We start from the raw sequence: 19,236 nt of genomic DNA on the forward strand, positions 1-19,236 counted from the left end.
TATGCGAGTTTGATATCAAATGTTTAGCAAACTGAGAATCTGTTTTACCATTCTTAAAAGACCGGAGGTGCTCTTCAAAACGAGTTTTTATTGACCTGCCAGATTGACCAATGTAGCATAGACTACATGTGCCACATGTTATTTTATAAACTCCGCTTTTCTCCAGTTTGTTGATTTTATCTTTACTATTTTTTAAGTTTAATCCTAGATTATTATTAGCTTTGAATGCTACGTTAACGCTATGTTTAATTTCTTGATAAATTTTGTCTGAAATAATGCCGTGATAACCAATGGACTTGTAATAACGATTTGAATCTTTAACGTTAGGGTATATTGTTGATCTAGCTAATTTAAGTTGTTTTTTATATAATATTTTATCTACCATTGATGTTTCATATCCATTACTTAAGGCTATTTGTTTAATGGTATGTAGTTCATCCTCAAAATCTAATTTGTTCATGGGTACGCTAACTAGCCTGTGGATCATGGCATGGTATGCCGCCAACTTATGAATCCATGGATGTTGCGATCCTTTATGTATAGTAGTTTCAGTAAAGGTGGGTTTTCTATATATTTTGAAGTTATGTTTATTATTAACCCTCTGAATAGTGAGGTCTAGAAAATTAATTCTGTTTTCTATCTCTACTTCGACCGTGAATTTAATATTACAGTGCAATGCGTTAGCCCTTTTGACAAACGAGTTAAGTTGACGGTCAGTTCCTTTCCAGCAAATCAAAATATCATCCACGTATCTATGGTAATATAATATGTCAGCTACTGAGTCTATTTTAAGTGATTCCGATTCGAATTTGTCCATAAAAAGTTCTGCGAGCAAAGGACTTAAAGGAGACCCCATAGGGACTCCGTCAAGTTGATTATAAAACTCTGAATTAAATGAGAAATAGTTATTTTCTACACATAATTTCATTAAAGAATAAATTTCTTCTAACTCAAATGGGTGTACTTTAGCTTTTTCTAGTTTTTCGTACACTATTTCTAAACATTCTTTAACTGGAATGTTAGTAAATAAACTGGTTACATCCAATGATACCAGCTTACAGTTGCTAGGTAAATCTATGGTATTTATTTTATTAATTAATAAAATAGTGTACGAAAAACTAGAAAAAGCTAAAGTACACCCATTTGAGTTAGAAGAAATTTATTCTTTAATGAAATTATGTGTAGAAAATAACTATTTCTCATTTAATTCAGAGTTTTATAATCAACTTGACGGAGTCCCTATGGGGTCTCCTTTAAGTCCTTTGCTCGCAGAACTTTTTATGGACAAATTCGAATCGGAATCACTTAAAATAGACTCAGTAGCTGACATATTATATTACCATAGATACGTGGATGATATTTTGATTTGCTGGAAAGGAACTGACCGTCAACTTAACTCGTTTGTCAAAAGGGCTAACGCATTGCACTGTAATATTAAATTCACGGTCGAAGTAGAGATAGAAAACAGAATTAATTTTCTAGACCTCACTATTCAGAGGGTTAATAATAAACATAACTTCAAAATATATAGAAAACCCACCTTTACTGAAACTACTATACATAAAGGATCGCAACATCCATGGATTCATAAGTTGGCGGCATACCATGCCATGATCCACAGGCTAGTTAGCGTACCCATGAACAAATTAGATTTTGAGGATGAACTACATACCATTAAACAAATAGCCTTAAGTAATGGATATGAAACATCAATGGTAGATAAAATATTATATAAAAAACAACTTAAATTAGCTAGATCAACAATATACCCTAACGTTAAAGATTCAAATCGTTATTACAAGTCCATTGGTTATCACGGCATTATTTCAGACAAAATTTATCAAGAAATTAAACATAGCGTTAACGTAGCATTCAAAGCTAATAATAATCTAGGATTAAACTTAAAAAATAGTAAAGATAAAATCAACAAACTGGAGAAAAGCGGAGTTTATAAAATAACATGTGGCACATGTAGTCTATGCTACATTGGTCAATCTGGCAGGTCAATAAAAACTCGTTTTGAAGAGCACCTCCGGTCTTTTAAGAATGGTAAAACAGATTCTCAGTTTGCTAAACATTTGATATCAAACTCGCATAGCATCAGTAACAATGAAACGCCTCAATGTTTGCATATATGTAATAAAGGTTTAAAATTAAATTTACTTGAACAGTTGGAAATTAATCGCGAATTATCCAAAAGTAATGACATAATTAATGAAAATTTGGTAATGTATTCGTCGCCACTATTAAATATAATCTAAACACACGATTAAGACAATTATACTAATAATATTTTAATTGATCAATAATGTCAATAAATAACCATCGAATACTGTAATTTTGATAAATTTTGAAAATTTCGATATCCATTTTAAAAAACCCACTTAGGGTTTTCAAAGTATTAATAATATTACAATTAATAATAATGTAAAAATTCATAATATTGCTGGAACGAATAAGAAAATGTATTCTGTCTCTATCTATACACGTATAGTATTTAAGCAAAGGCAAACGGCCTATCTGAATAGTCTTGATAATGGTGTTACAACCGAAATAGCTATCGACAAACCTTTTTAAAAAAACCTGTAGAATTTAATATTAATTATATTTTCATTTCTTGTAAAATGGAATTCTACCAAGTAAATGCTAACTCAATTAATACATATTGTATTTTCATTAAAATCTCGATTTCGCCAAAATGGTTGATTCGCCCTTTTTACAAAACACAAATGATATTATCATCGCTCTATTTTGCAAAATTCACCAACCACATTTTGGTTGAACATACTAAGTATTGTCAAATATCTATATTTGTGAAAGATTCTTGCAAATATTATACATACTTCCACTACATTTTACAAATCAATCCACAACAAACTAATGGAAAAAAATTCAAACCTTGTAAAACAAGTAATAATTCAGTAGTCGGGTGGCAGAAGGGATTGGCCATTTGGATTTTTCTTCTATTTTAGAGTTTTTCTTAGAGAGAATCTTCAATGTGGCAAAAGAACATATCTGTCAGTACAAGCCAAATGCCACAAGTTACTATCCGTGTAGTGTGGATTCAGACCATGCACGAATAGAAAAGGCGAAGGCAAAAGACATGGCCATTTTTATTTAAGTGATTGGTAAAATTGAGTGAGAAGTATACCTTGCAAAAAGGGAAATTTTTGGTTTATAATATTTTACCATCTTTGGCTATAATATTAATTAAATAAAAATACATAGTTCAGGCTATCCATGCTTTTTTCTTTTATCTGTGCCCCTTCTACCCATCGTTAACCCGGATAATTGAGAGTATACTTTATTGTAATAAAATATTATATTTTTCTTCAGGTGCAAAATCAAGCGAACATGGCGAGTTCAGAAAAAGTAGACACAGGCGAGCACATTCTTATACATCATTCCAGAAATACAGCCCAGAAGCAATGGGCAGAGACACAGGTATGTTAATTTGTTATTAGGAGATCAGCAAATATTGCTGTTGCACACAACACAGCATAATAACGTTTACACTTCAAATAGCCAATTCAATCCTATCTTTATTTTTTTTCCAGGTTCTCACTCTGGCCGGCGTTGCCAGGGTTTTCCACACAAAGCATCAAGTGTTGCAAGGTCTTGGGGACTTTGCGAGAGCATGGGCCGTGCTTTTAGACTTTATACAAAACTTTGCGCTGTGTCAAAATCATGAGGTATATCCTACGGCTTGTCTATTTCTTTCACATAAACCTTTTACATTCAAAATTTTTTTACCATAAAGTGTTCCCAGGAGGTAATGATTTATTTTATTATGACAGGTATCTGTGGGAGCTCTGAAATCATTCCAAGAAGTATTGTTGATGAAAAGGTGTCCTGACACAACTCTTGAGAGAGAAGTTTGCTCTTTATCGTGGCAGGTGTGGGTACACATCGCTAGAGAAGCATCATTAGGTAAAACACATTAATTAATTTTTAGATTTCCGTAATTTGGTTACCTATGTTAAATTATTTCATTTGAGTCTATGCAAAATCATTATCCAATAAAATTTAACCAAATATTTGTATATTGTCATATTTTGTTTTATAGTTACAAATAGTTTGGAGCCCCAACCGACAAACGGAGTTGCGAATTCATCGATTCAAATGAGCAACACGGATTATGTGCCATCGCAGGCGTTCTTAACCGCCCTCGTTCAAATATTTCCCACGATCTTCCAAAATATTAAAGTTAGGTAAGAATTTGCAAACATAAATAATTCAAGTGCGTATTCGTCTGTCCTCTGATGATTTGAGAGGGCAGATAAATATGAGACAGGTATTACCTACCTGCAATATCCAAAATCAAATGTGATATGTACCTAACAAAAATGTTATTATTGTAAATGTGTTTTCAATATTCTATACATGAGGTTTCGTACATATTCGATACGATCGTACATGTTCGATATTTGCTCATGCTTATAGTTGAAGGACACTTTGAAGGACAAGTAAAGCAAAAAATTTTAATTATTATATCGTAGGTAGCTATAAAAAAAATAATGACATTTTAATGTAAATGGGATAAACTGCAATGTAGGGCATAATTTTTTTTTTTAATTGGCTCCACAATCATAATAAGCCAATATGGGCCGCCTCACGAAGAGTGTTACAAGAAATGAATGTTAGTCACTTGCTCAACATATTAGGTCCATACTCTGGGCCCAAACATTGAAAAGCAATATGTGAATATTTGCCAAACCCAGGATTGAACTTACAACATTATAAGCTTGACGCGTAGCCACTTTGCCATTGTAGGCGTTTTAATTATATGTTACTTCAACTGGTTCAATCCTCAGCGCCTCAAATATACATTAATACATAATAACAGATTTCTGTTCATTGTATTTAAGTTTCATAATTGACTACATATATGACTATTATTTATTACCTTCACTCCACATCAAGCAGTACTTTTATATTAATCAAAAACAACATATTCCAGTTTCACAATAGAAGACTTGACAACACTGGGCACATTAATGGAGCACATATTGATAGTGTCGTCTCATTCGCCCCAGTCCATTGTGGATACTGGATCAGTATCTCTGTTACACTCGGCTGTTCTCCACTGCTTAGAACTTCTTCAACAGGTATACTATTTAAGATTTTTCTATGTAACAGTTTCTCTTTGAGCAAACTTGCCAGGAATACCTATAATATGAAATGAATAAAGTGCATATTAACCGAAGATGTTGAAAAAACCTTCAATAGAGGTAGAGCCTAAATGTATGAAATCAAAGCCATAAAAGACTACTAGTCCATGTAAGTTAGCTAACGTTTATTTGCGAATTTTCTGGGCATATACAAAGACAATCCGTCACGATGAGTAGATAAGCAGCCAATACTACACTTCGGCATTATTATTTAATTGAAAAATCATATAAAATTTATGTAAAACCATTTATAACTGCACTCGAGTAAGTAATCACAATAAACATAAAAAATGGCTACAATTGCCTATGTGAGAAAATCGGAATGAGCGATCTTAATATTTGTGGAGTTTACCAATTTTACCATGCTTCAAGCGCTTGCAAAATAATTTCAAATGTTATAAGAGAAATAACGTAATAGATTCCTTTTATTTATAATTCAAATCTTTATGAACCTGTTTAACATGACTTAACATCACAGAACGGGAAAGGTTAAAGGACCTCGACCATAATTATGTGTTATAATGTTTTGAGAAAATTTTAAATCAAGCTAAAAAATATGTGTCTGTAATGGTTTTTTTTCATTCCAGGAAGCCCTAGCTCGACCGTTACTTCTACCAGCACTCTTTGGGGCACTTTTGAGACTGGCCAAACTGGGTTGGGGCGGTTCAGGAGGGGCTGGACCTTCTCCTTCCGGCGAAAGAGCTCTTCTGCAGGCAGTCAGACTTTACCAATCCTGCGCCACACTCCAGCAAGTCTTAGATGCTAATATATTGGATGAAATTATCACGGTATACATTTACTATTGTGTGATTTTTGTTCTTACTGCTAGTATACATAAAACTGTCAAATTTACTCAATTAAATAGAGAGCCAACAATATTCATTATTATTATTTCAGATGCTTCGCGATTGTGCTATCATTGGTCGAAATCGTTTACCAAATGGTGAAACTCCTCCTCCTGCACCCCTACCTGCTCTCTTGCAGGCGTTAGAAGCCGGACTTCCTCTCGCTAGAGAAGAGCCTGATCAATATTCACATTTCTGGAACATACTGCCATCTGTTATTGAATGCTTCTTATTCGATGCGAGGTAATCATTCATTTAGTTGCCTTTTAAATACACGACTGTCTTAACACATTTTAAGCGGTCTACGCCACTGACTCGACTCACACGTACATGCAGCGGGCGAAAACCAATGGAAAGTGAAAAAAAAACAAATTTTATAAAAATCACTTCCAAAATATCGAAAATTCGAATCCACACCACACTTACCATACATCACTCTCCAGTTAGGTGGTTTTTTTTTTTATAATAAATTGTTTAAAATCATGAAAACATTTTTTGAAGGTCAAAGAAAATGTAAATTTCAAGATTGAAACTTGAATACACATCTTCAATTTAGATTGTATCAGTATTGTCAATAGGGATCCACTTATGTAATGATTTATTGCGGCTCGCTACCTGCTCTAGGGAGTGTTTAAAAAATACATAAACTTATCGCTAATTCGCCTTTTCGCTCACCCATGCAAGGATAATCAAGTACGAAAAGAAATCTCATTCAAAAATAGATAAAAATAGACTCCGAGTTTTATAAGCAGGCGTACACGTCATCGCGTCGCTAGCGTTGCATTGACGATGGAATTGGCGGGGGGGGGGGCATACGTAATGTAGTGTTAAGATGCTGAAGCGGGGGGAATTCAGGAACTTAGTTCCACTAGTTCATAAAAGAACCGTGATGATGTGTACCTCAGCTTATAGAAATCGGACTCTACATTTGTAACCAAACGAATTCATTCATTGTTAATGAAATGTTGCCTTTTCTGCTCACTCATAAACGTGTGTAAGAAAGGGACAAATATAATTTTAACATCGCCTTTGTCTACAGGGATATAGTTCTCTATCTCATTGATATTTAAAAATAACTCTGTTACAAGTGTTATAGCGCCTATTAACTGTTTACGTGTAATAGTGCTGACTGTCTCGCCAATCTCATTTTTCAAGCTTAAGCGAGACGCGTTGTTGTCATTGTATGGTACTATTCGATATGTTATGAAAATTGATAAACTCAAAATGCTCTGCATGGTGTAGTCGTATTTTTTCTGTCAGGTACGCCACTATCGTTCTACTCTGCATGCGCATACGTCATGAAAGTTCTAACTATCGTTTGAAAATTTAGAAGCCACTGAGCCGTGCATACAAACTTGCATGATAATGCGTGTTTACACATGCATTTTCTTGACCTGGCCCTGATAATACGTACTGCCAGCAGTAAATCCATGCACGTGTAAACAGGGTATTACGTATAATATGCTGTGTAAGAGTATGTGTAGGTACATAAAAGAAACAAAGGCTAATTATTTTTTTTGTAGATGTGTGTGTAGTTTAGACTTTCTGCAAAAGAATTGTATAAAATACTCATGTGAAATAATCGAAAAGATATACCTTAAAGTAGAGGTGTTGCGAAAGGTAGAAATACCTTTCCCGCTCAAACTGTGTTAATTTACTTGAAATCATAATAATTTTGAATGCTCATGGAACACCATAACTCATATTGTATGTCAAGGTATTTTTACAGGAAAAATATATAATATCAGAATTTTGACCTTTGTAATATTAGTTATAAATTAAACATACAGTTAAATGTAGAAAAGTTTTCAATAACCACATACAAATATTCCAAGTATTGTTTATATTTTAGAGTCGAAGATGAGAGGTTATGTTGTGAACTGGTCGTTGTGGTTCGATCAGAAGTGTTGCCGCACGCCTCAAAACTTCCCAGACCGTTCCTCTCTTCTATTGTCGCTCTCCTAAACAAAGGCTCCATCCATACAGCATTTACACACACTACTGGTAAAATATTTCTATCTATTAATTAACCAAATATTCTTATGAAAAAAAAGTGCCTTGAAATTTTAAAATTTACCGATGTCTCCATTTAGGGGTGTAATAGTGATTAAAGACATCTTGTAATGGAATTACGTTATATTATGAAATATAATATCACTGAAAAATTACATTTGGCACAACATGGTTAGTAGAAATATCTCTTTACAAAACAATGATTATAATCTACTTTTCCACAGAAAAAGTATATGCTTAATATTAACTGTTCCCAAAAAATTTGGACTAAATATAGAAGGAGTCTTATATTATGTTATTTCTGGTATGACACATGAAGTTATTTGAAAGCTTTATGGTCAAAGCCGCGTTGACACGGTCCAAGTACGCTTGGACAGAGCGCCATCCAAGCGCACTCGTACGGGACATTGTCATACAAATTACTCCTATCCAAGCTACTTGGACCACGTCCTACTCATCCAAGCTAGCTTGGATAGGAATAATTGGTATGAAGTTGTCTCATACGAGTGTGCTCGGTCCAAGTCAACTTGGATCGTGTCAACGCGGCTTAAGTTGGTGAACTCCACAAATAATAAAATCGCTCAGTTGCCATTCCGATTCTCTTACATACATAATGACAGCCATTTTTTATGTTCATTATGACTACTTACTCAATTGCAATTATAAACAGTTTTACACAAATTTTACATATTATTTCAATTAAATAATAATGTCTTAACATTGACTTTTTTACTATATCTCACCGTTGCTTTCTCGTAGCAATGTATAACTGATTTAAAAAAAATGTTGTTTTATCCACAGATTGTGAAACAGAATTAAAACTTAGAGAGGAATTTGCTAGAACATGTTTTGAAACTCTTCTACAATTTTCACTGCTAGAAAATGTCGACAGCTTTACAACGGAAAACGGTTTGTATATTACTTATCTATAATCGTTACAAGTATTTGTAATTACTGACATTTCTTCCTTTTTTTTAAACTTGTTTTCGTAAAAAGTATTCTGTCCTTTACCATATTATCGAAAAAAGGTTGCAAATGAACCATAATAAACATATGCACAGATGAGAAAAAGGATAAGTCAAATCAACACCTCTGAATTACTAAATTCCACACAGAAACAATATTGGAGTTCCCATATAAAATTGTCTAAAAATTAATCTTCTTTTGGCTGTCCTGAAAAGTAGTGATTTAAGACTTTCCAGTATTGACAAAAGGGAAATCATCCCATTAGAATACTATCAGGCGATACTACCAATTTCTAAAGAGGCTTTCATCAATATTTTCTCGCTCTAATTACATAAACATGAATCTGTTTGATTTCGACTTGCGTGTAGTTTATTTATTCAACAGCCGAAAATCGACTGCCCTTCTAGAACATTTTATAGGTCTTGCTAATTTGACGGCGTATTACCTTTTCCCCTCACAACACGTTGTGCGTGGAAGTCAATGGAAACTTTTACGTCAATCATCGGGTCTATTCAATACACAAGGCCGCTAAAGTGATAGTATTTACGGCTAACTAGGGTAGGTTTGTATGGAGTTATTAGCACTTATTGTAACAGTTACAATAAGTTGGTTGGTATTGTTGCAATAAGTGCTATATTTTAACAGTGCGTCTCTTGGCTGTGATAAAATTTAGAGCGAGAGAGACAGTTTTGACTGATGAGACGACTTATTTATTCTAGCAATTATATTACCTCAATACATAATGTATGTAATAAATAATACAATCACTTTATCACTTTAGCTGCCTTGTGTATAGAATAGACCCGCATCAGTCACATGTATAATTGAACGTAGTTGTGCAGAATGTAGCCAGTCCACAATAATGTCGAGCTGAGATAATGGCACTTTAGCAACAACATGATATTAAAAATGTTTGTAAAATTTTAAATAGTATTTTATTTCAAGAATAATTTGTTTGCGGCATGGCTATTTTCAGCAGAACGTAGAGAAAACCTTCTCGCATCTGATCTATATCATATCTCATTTTTTTATTTTTTGTGGACTGGCTACTTTCTGCACAACTATCCAATTCAAATATTTATTATATAATTATAGTGGATCTATGCAGGTGTGAGTTCATATTGCAAGTGGAGCTCTAGCCAACTCTAGGCAATGTCTTTCTTCTGATGGATTAATAATTTATTATTTTTCTCTTTAGGTGAGTTGGCTGTGGCAGCTTTACTGGAGAGGTTTGGGGAGTCGGTAAGAAGTTACAGACAAACCAGCAATCAATCTGATTTGCCAAGGTAATTCAAAAGATGTCACTTTATGATTATGAATAGTTATTATTGATAACCTGAGATTCTGGCTCCCCCTTATAACAAAACCATGTTTCCAAATACATAGTTTTATTTTATGTAAATAATAATAATGTGTGTTAATTAATTAAGTGTAAAAGAATTTCAATTAACAATTCGGCGGGATCAACAAGGTTATATTTACTTTAGCGTTTAATATATCTAATTTTGGAATAAGTGATTATAATATATAACTACAACTCAATTAAAATAATCACGACTATCGAATCACAATAATTCGTCCACTGCAAACGATTCAATATGAACAAAATATTTTCTCTCGCAAATAAATTTATTGAATATTTTATGGCTTTTTATCTTCAATACCTATTCAAGCTGTGAATTGATAATGTAGGTAACTAGAATTAACTTTATTTTATTTAAAAATATAATAGAACCTCGATTACCCGGACTAATTGGGGATGACAATAGTTTGGATAAATCCGGATAATCGAAAAAATAAGAAAACATCTATTTTATTTCCATTACACATATAAACATTTTTTACCAGTATAATATTGAAATTGTACTTTTTTCTTATAATCATACCACACTGATATTCAAAAAGAAATCCGAATATTCAACGTCCGGATAACCGTGATCATGGCCCCCACAAGGAGGGAGTTGACAGGGCTCTAGCCTGGAGGCCCAGGTTTAGAGGTGGCTCGGTGTGGCGGGCCGACCAGTTTAGTGAGATAAACACACACCACAAATTTGCTATAATAGTAAAAATAGTCGTCTGCGGCACTATTTAACCTTGGAGCCCAGGCTTAGGGGTGACCTGATGTGGCGGGTCAACCAGTTAAGTGAGATAAACGCCACAAATTAGCTATAATAGTAAAAACAAGTTGCCTGCAGCACTATTTTACTTAAATAATATTTATTAACATTTCAAAAAAAGTGGCTGTGCGATGTAATTTGGTGTGAGATGTTTGATAAATAAATAATAATTCAATTTTATTTTATAATTATTTGTGTTTTTCTGGACTGATAAAAATTACTATTTATCCAATATGGCGAAGAATCGCATGTTACTTCATCATCAGCTGGGATCAATCCACTGCTGGATGAAGGCCTCCCCAAGCTTCTGCCAACTCTATCGGTCCTGTGTCTTTCGCTGCTACGTATTTCCGCCGAACTTTACCAGTTTGTCAATCCAGCGGCTTTTAGGGCGACCCTGTGGCCGTTTCGTGCCCCTTGGGTACCACTGGATGACGACATTTGTCCAGCGACCGTCCTTTGGCGAACAATGTGCCCCGCCCATCTCCATTTCAGCTGTTTGGCAACGTGTCTTACATCGCATACTCCTGTCTGCTTCCTAACCCATTCGTTTCTCTTACGGTCCTTTCACGTGATGCCCAACATACACCTCTCCTGTTATTGCATTTTACTTGACTACCATAAAAGGGGGTCACAATCAGTGCTTCATATTATGATGCCGACTACTGACATCTTAATATTTTAAGTGGATTTATTTAAGAATATAAAAAATCGCTTAAAAACACATGAAAAACCCTTAACCTTGCAAAATACCATTTGGGGAACATTACACTGCCAACTTTAGTGATAGGTTGGGAGGCCCGCCAAACATCGTGGGGGCCATAATTGTGAATATATTTATGTTATTGCACAATGTAGTTCTTTCACTCTTGTTTTGTTAATTTAATTACTACATATCATGGAGGCTTATATTTTTCATTAGGTGCGTACTGACTGAGCAAACAGCCTCGCGTGGTCGCGAGGCACTTGGCCATAGAAAATATAGGTAAAAACCTCGCCAGGCAAAATGCTCAGTCAGTCAGTACGCGACTCGCCCAAGGCAAACGCATGTGCCGCCTCGCCCGAGCATCGCCACAACCAATCCAATCGTTGGCGGTTTATCGATGCTCAAAGGTGCTGCGCGCGGCTGCCTCGCGTGACATTAATTTTATTGCGAGCTGCCTCGTGCAGTGATTTTAGCAAAGCAAATGCCCGAGGCTGCTCGCTCAGTCAATACGCGCCTATTGGCTACTTTTTTTAACATTGTTATGTCACAAATCAATTCATCCATTCTGTTTTCTTCTGTTACAGGGAAAAGTTATCTGAGATTTCATTTGTTTTAAAAGCAATAGCCACATTAGTGGAGTCCATGAAAAAGGCTCCTAAAGGAAAAGTGGACAGGAAGGCATGGGAGAAGCTCATTGGTTAGTTATATTTAGTATATAAAAAATGTTTTTATATTTACTATTTCTCAACACATAATTATTGATTATTGCCTATAACACAGCGGAACACACACAGACACACATACTCACTCTCTCTCCACCTGTGCATTGAACACATTGAGCGCACTGACAAGGATGTTGACAGGTGACTCTGTGACCTTGTACTTTTTTTAGTTTGTAATAGTATTCCAACAAGTACAAATCAAATCTTGATTTTATAATATATTAGATATCTCACATTTTAATAGCAGTCTATGAAAGTTTGTATGAAATCATATATTTATGTATGCATATTATTTCCGATCCTGTAACCCCATGAAAGTTAGGATATATATATATAAATCAGAACAGTGGTACCATGGGCACAGTACAAGTTTTTTATTTACTTAATTTCAGGACTGTATCCAGAGCTTGTCGAATGTGCCGCAGGCAATGGTGGACCACAAGTAGCAGCACCACTCAGAGAAGCTCTCTTGCACTATGCCGATTTACTTACCCCACCCTTGTAATCACAACGCCAAAGAAACCAAATTGCTGATTATAATTCCAGGTTTCACCCCTATGATATAAATTATCACATCAATATTTCACCTAGATTTTCCAATTAGTCTTTGAAAAATTGATCAGTCGAAAGAAATTATTGAAATAATTTCAGGTGGGGTACTGCCAAAAGTTGGTAAATCTCGAAATCATGTTATGGAGTAATTGCAATATGAAGTTTGACATGCCCACTAAAATCAGGTATAATTCTAATTTCTTTGTGCTTCATGTGCTACAGTGGCGAAGGGTGAAGGTAGGCTGTTAAGATCCGTCATAAATAGGGCACACCCTTAGCTACTGATGTTTTTATATATGATGACCTTGATTTTTTTCTAGCATTCATAAAATATATCATATAGACAGATAATCCGTTGTTAACTCTGAATACCTAAATTATCGACATACCAACTTTTGGCATGAACCCATTATATGTACTAATTTCTGTTCACATATTACTACGTTATATGTAACGTCAAGAAGTCAATGGATGTTCTTTTGTGAAATCGGAAATGTTTTTACATAATCATAGATATTTATTGTAATGCATATGATGTTTCTAATTTGATATTGATAATGACGGTCACATTTTTTGTGTAACTTTGATGAGGATTTACATAATACGGATAATGATTAAGTGTTACATATTTACACTAGACAAGCATTGAGAATATCTTTAGCGTGTAGGTCCTAGTATGAGATGAATCTTATTTTCACGATGAAAAACATTATGGCATTTAGGATTTGTGCAAACTTCATTCTATTCGGAATTTTACGTTATTCAAAACACCAATCATTCTAGACCAGTGTTTCCCATACTGTGGTACGCGTACCCCTGGTGTGCAAAAGGTGTATCTTTTTTTTGTAAAAATATTTGAATCAACGATTCACGCAGAGTTGCCAACCGTACTATAATTTTGGTCCGTGTACCACGTACAATACTTCAAAAATACTATAATTTTGCATTTCCGTACTATATCTTAAAGGAAAATAATTTAATTTTATATTTAATGACGTGATAAAACGGTGGCCAAGCAGCTTACGCGTCAGCTTGTAATGTCATGGGTCCCATGTTTGTATCCTGGATCTGGCAAATACACATATTTTAAATTTGTATTTGCAGTCAGAGTATGGAGTGGCTAACATCCATTTCTCATAAAAACAAAAATCTGTTAATACAAACCTCCACACTGTGGATGCCCATATAGATCCTTTTAGGATCGGACGTGGTTAAAATAAAAAGAAGAACTCATTATTCGTCGTCAAAAGTATGCCTAGGGATGTCAAACAATATCAATACTTTTTGACGATTACTACGAAACACTCGTATCAATACAATACCTTTATCGAACATAAATAATTTCTAAACACCTCAGATATACCTCCAAAAAAATACACCCAGCGGGACTCGAACCTACATCCACTGGATTTGGGCCAATGTCCTTTACCAATTGGGCCATGTGCGTCCAATCTAATTATGATAAAGTTAACTGGTAGTTTTTACATCTTGAAAAAGTATGCAATTTGTTGCAATTTTTTTCAATAAAAGAATGTTACATTCACAAATCATGTGAATTATTCATTGAATAAAAAAATGGTTCAGTACTATCTTTATCGATTTTGTAATTTTTTTTTTTAAATGCTTGCGGGCACATTGTAAGTTTGGAAAACACTGATCTAGACAAAGATTATTTTATTACTTTATAATTAATCATTTTGTTTAATAAATTTTTTCCTGTAGCGTAACTCATATTGAACATTTGTGTTCATAAAACTGCACATTTTTGCGTTCTTTTTGTAGGTAAATGATTTTGTGTAATTTTATATTATTAACAATGTTTTTTGATTTTTTTTGTTTTTATTATATCTTTGTCTTATTGTTATTATTTTAACTAAGTGATGTTATTTTATTGGTTGAATGATAAAATTAGTCATTATTTGACTGATTTATGCAAAATTCCGATTATTGAGGCATCATAGCGATAGGATACAGATAGGAAATCCGGTGTGTGCCAATGTTTATTCACCTAACATGGGTTAACTAACCTAATGTTAAGCATCTTGCCCATTCAATTGTGGAGATCTAGTGTTCTTCTTTCAGATACACCGGCTTGACAATGGTCGCTAACATTGTATATCTATTACATATTGCAGAGCCAAAGAATTGAAATGTTAAAACGTACTTTTATCATTGTGACTGTAATTTATATATACCAGTGGGCGAAGAGCACCTCTTGGATGAATATAAGCAATGAGTCAACAAAATGAATAATGGTAAATTTTTACCAGTCGTTACTGATACCCCTCCGCAAAGAGAAAAGATCACAGTACGACAATGCATATTATTATTGTTGATTTCACAACACAGGTGGAAAATATAAAGTGTCTGCACAGTTAATTATTACCACAACTAGACAAATATAACTCACCCGTGGTTAAGGCATTTGCCTGAATGCCTGGTAGGAACTCAGTATAAAAACTACAAGCTAAACACACAATGGGCCTCATGTCTCCGGAGGGACAGGGATGGGTTATTATGGTAAAAAGAGAAAGCACATCAGGGTTCAGATACGCACTGAAACATGTTAACAGATAACATTTTTATTTACCTACCTACTTTGAAAATTAATAAAACTCGAACTTTTCAAAAGCGACAACTGTTATCTAGTGACAATACATTCCCTCATACATATACACATGAATGATAACAAATTCTCTCTTCTCGGTTGTTCCTCATGGCTGAGGACCATGACCACTCTGAATAGACCATGTCGCTCAGAAGACGACTGAGTATTGGGAATTCTGAATCTTTTCTATTTCTCTGCGTGCGTTTTCATACATTTCTGAGATAGGGATCCTAGACAATAATGTCATACAATCAACTTATTATATAATTGTGCAGTACCGACTCTTTGCCACTGCACAGACCAAGACCGAAGATTCCGAGTAAAATGGTGTGACCGAAATGTTTTAAGAATATTTTAATATCAAGTTATAGAAATTTAATGTAGCCGTAAATAATTCAGAGTGATAATCACAAATAGATTTAGATTGTAGGTGAAACAAAGAATAGTACTAATAATATGTTGTTGTCAATAATATTGAGTATTATTGCAAACCGAGGGTATATGATTGGCCTTTCAATTCAAACAATAAATGATTAATGTTGCTAGAACGAAAAATACACTTAACGCAAGCACTTCATTTTTATTATCTCAACACTGGCTAGTTAGTAATAAATATTTTTAAATATCACATGGACACTAATAAAAGTAATCAATAAGTTTTATACCGCTGAAGCACTGCTGTATTTTACATTGACAATGAATTATGAATTTTATTTCTTATTTTAAACAAAATTTTAACTGAATTACGAATTATATCTTTGAAGTCAATCTATCAAATAACCGTTTGCGGAACATAGTAATATTATAATAAAGTATTGTTTTAGTCCATATTATGTATTTTTAAATGAACTGTTTATTGTAAGTATTGATTTCAAATTACATAATGATTTATTTTAATAATTATATAATAATATGTTATCTGCATATTTTTATTTCTTAAATAATATTTTAACTTAAGTTATTCATTGTGCCAGTAAGCTAAAGGCATAGGAGTACTGCATAGTAGATAAAAATAATATATCATTTTTTTACAATAAATTTTATTTCTTCATATCATCGTTTTGATGTATTTAATATGTAGAAAAGTGTTTTGTCATATAGAACAAATGTTATTATTAAGAGGAAGCATAATAATACCCTATTTACAAGTGCATGGATTTACTGCTGTTACATGATCTGGTGTTATTGTAATTTAATTGAAAATGTATTTGATTTCAAATAGTTCATAATTATTCTCCATGGTGAAGGAGAGCCTCTGAAGCGATGGGTGCAGGTTTGAATCCTGTCCGGTAGATCGCTTATTGTTTTTTTGTGTTTTTGAAGAACCCAATGGGTTGTGCAAATGGTTAATATGCATTACTTCTCTGGATTAATAAGGAATTTACCTTAAACATTTTAAATAGCTTTGCTAGCCATTATCAGATCCTGTCCTTCATTGTGTGCAAACTCTATATTATTATATTTCTTCAATCATTGATGTTGTTAATAAACTTCAATAATTAAATTTGAGAAAACCTGTACCAATAATTGAAGATGATAAATATATTATATCTTCTATGCAGTATGCCTGTGGGTCCGATAGACTTACAAAAAGCTGTGAAAGTTTTACAAAATCGCATTCCTGTATAATTAAGAGAATAAAAACAAGATTTCAATAAATAGATTTATTGTGCGAAGCCGTTTTCTGAGGCTGGATTTTATATTTAGTGTGATAGTTTTAGAATGCTGTTTATGAATAGTTGAATTTGTTTGAATTTTTAGAGTGATATTTTATTTGGTTGTTCGATAAGATTAAAAAAAAAAAAAACAGTTTACACACAAAATCATTGCATTACCAACTCAAAATCACATAGAATTGATACCGATCTCCACACAACATTCTACAACAAGTCTTGATAATCAAAACCTCATAAGATGAAAGTGATACCACATTGCAGCGTTTCCCAAACATTAAATTACCACGATCAGTATAATTTCTCATGATACGTAAGCCTGTATTTTCTTTTTTAATTTTACTTCAAATATTATATTGGTTACACATATGGAAATTAGGAAGCTGCTGTATTCGGTTGCAGTTCACTCAAATCGTTATTAATTTTATTTTATCTTCAGCCATTGATTTATCCATATCAACATATCTTCTATGTAAGTTCAATACCGCGTATGAGCCAATATGTTCAAAATAGGTATTTTTGGCGCTCAGTTAAACGGCACAAGCCACATTGATTGATGCATTCAAATTTTGAAATTGTCCAATAGACTACTTGCACTCGGTTAAAATCAATACCGCGTATGAATTATGAATTATCCATAGGTACCTACTAAAGAAACAAGCAAGACCGCGTATATCCCTGATCCAATACAGCGGACGAGCGGAGAGTTGCGGCAATACTACGTAAGGTTCAACTGATTTACAAAATAATCTTATGGCAATTAATGCACATATGATATACGCATATGATAGTAAAAATATATTTTCTAATATAACACAGGAAGACACAATAAACTGCATTTAAATTTATTTTTTATCTTTTTTATTGACGAAATTGCAAGGTTTTTTGTCCCTCCTGAACATTTTGACAAATGGTTCTTCCGCGGTATTGACTATTACATAGACGATATTGTGTTGGCTAAGTATTTATTAAAAGTTATTTCAAACAATGGCCATGACGTATATGTAATGTAAAGTTCAAAAAACCGTCTGCCACGATCGCCTCGCCCCCTATCGTGAAAAGTCACTTTTGAGTCGTGCCCTAGAGTCCTGATCGAATTGGAACAATTACTATTTTTTGGGCACGATCGTGTCGAAGATTACCGAGAACGTATTAAAATATCCGAATTAACTTTGAGTTTCCAAGTGTTGCCACAACACTAGGAACACAACACAAATTTGACGTTTACATAACTTTATTCGTTATTTTAACAGACAATAATAATACAAAACAAAAATAATATCCTAGTAAATACAATCAAGTAACTCATGACTTGTCTAAATTTTATTTGTTACATAACTTTTAATTGGTCCCAATAGCAACTGAGCGTATATTATGAACTAATCAAATCAAGCATCAACTCGTTCGAATTGGTGGCTGAATCGTTCCACATAATTGCTAATTAAATTCGATGATCGTTGAATCTGGTTGGGTCTGTTGAGTCTGCTGATGTAATTGGGCCGTAACTAAATAAGGATTGTTGAACTGATTTTGGTCCCGTTTTATCATACGCATGTAGATATTCCGGGCAAAATATTTCAGCTATTGCAACATAGCATTCACACAGGCAAATAATAAAGATAAAGATAATGTATATTTTTGATACAATTTGACGTAACTGTACTATTACTTCTGCGACCCACCAAATAGAAACGCTGCAGTATTGTATACTTATTCATATTCATCAAATAGAAGCAAAATAGAGATATGAGGCTATTGATTTCAAAAAGGTCAGTTGCATTTTTTATGTTGATATTTTTCATTGAGGAAATACTTTTCCATCATGTGTAACTTTATTAACTATTAAATCGAGTTACTTTTGCT

General features: G+C 33.6%; 1 protein-coding gene across 1 annotated transcript in view; it reads left to right on the top strand.

The window, feature by feature from the left end:
* Positions 1 to 14,459, top strand: part of mon2 (Mon2 homolog, regulator of endosome-to-Golgi trafficking) — a 41,957-nt gene extending 27,498 nt beyond the window's left edge. Inside the window, exons 24-35 of the mRNA XM_085953913.1 lie at positions 3,337 to 3,444; positions 3,558 to 3,692; positions 3,798 to 3,930; positions 4,067 to 4,211; positions 4,961 to 5,108; positions 5,759 to 5,959; positions 6,069 to 6,259; positions 7,869 to 8,020; positions 8,831 to 8,938; positions 10,194 to 10,281; positions 12,403 to 12,515; positions 12,933 to 14,459. Coding sequence (XP_085810039.1) covers positions 3,337 to 3,444; positions 3,558 to 3,692; positions 3,798 to 3,930; positions 4,067 to 4,211; positions 4,961 to 5,108; positions 5,759 to 5,959; positions 6,069 to 6,259; positions 7,869 to 8,020; positions 8,831 to 8,938; positions 10,194 to 10,281; positions 12,403 to 12,515; positions 12,933 to 13,045 — 1,635 coding nt within the window. The 3' untranslated portion in view covers positions 13,046 to 14,459. The remainder of the gene's footprint in view (positions 1 to 3,336; positions 3,445 to 3,557; positions 3,693 to 3,797; positions 3,931 to 4,066; positions 4,212 to 4,960; positions 5,109 to 5,758; positions 5,960 to 6,068; positions 6,260 to 7,868; positions 8,021 to 8,830; positions 8,939 to 10,193; positions 10,282 to 12,402; positions 12,516 to 12,932) is intronic.
* The last annotated feature ends 4,777 nt before the right edge of the window (positions 14,460 to 19,236 follow it).

This window comes from Rhyacophila brunnea, unplaced genomic scaffold (genome assembly GCF_057557595.1).
Source record: "Rhyacophila brunnea isolate RB1 unplaced genomic scaffold, BYU_Rbru_1.0 scaffold_4, whole genome shotgun sequence".
NCBI lineage: Eukaryota > Metazoa > Arthropoda > Insecta > Trichoptera > Rhyacophilidae > Rhyacophila > Rhyacophila brunnea.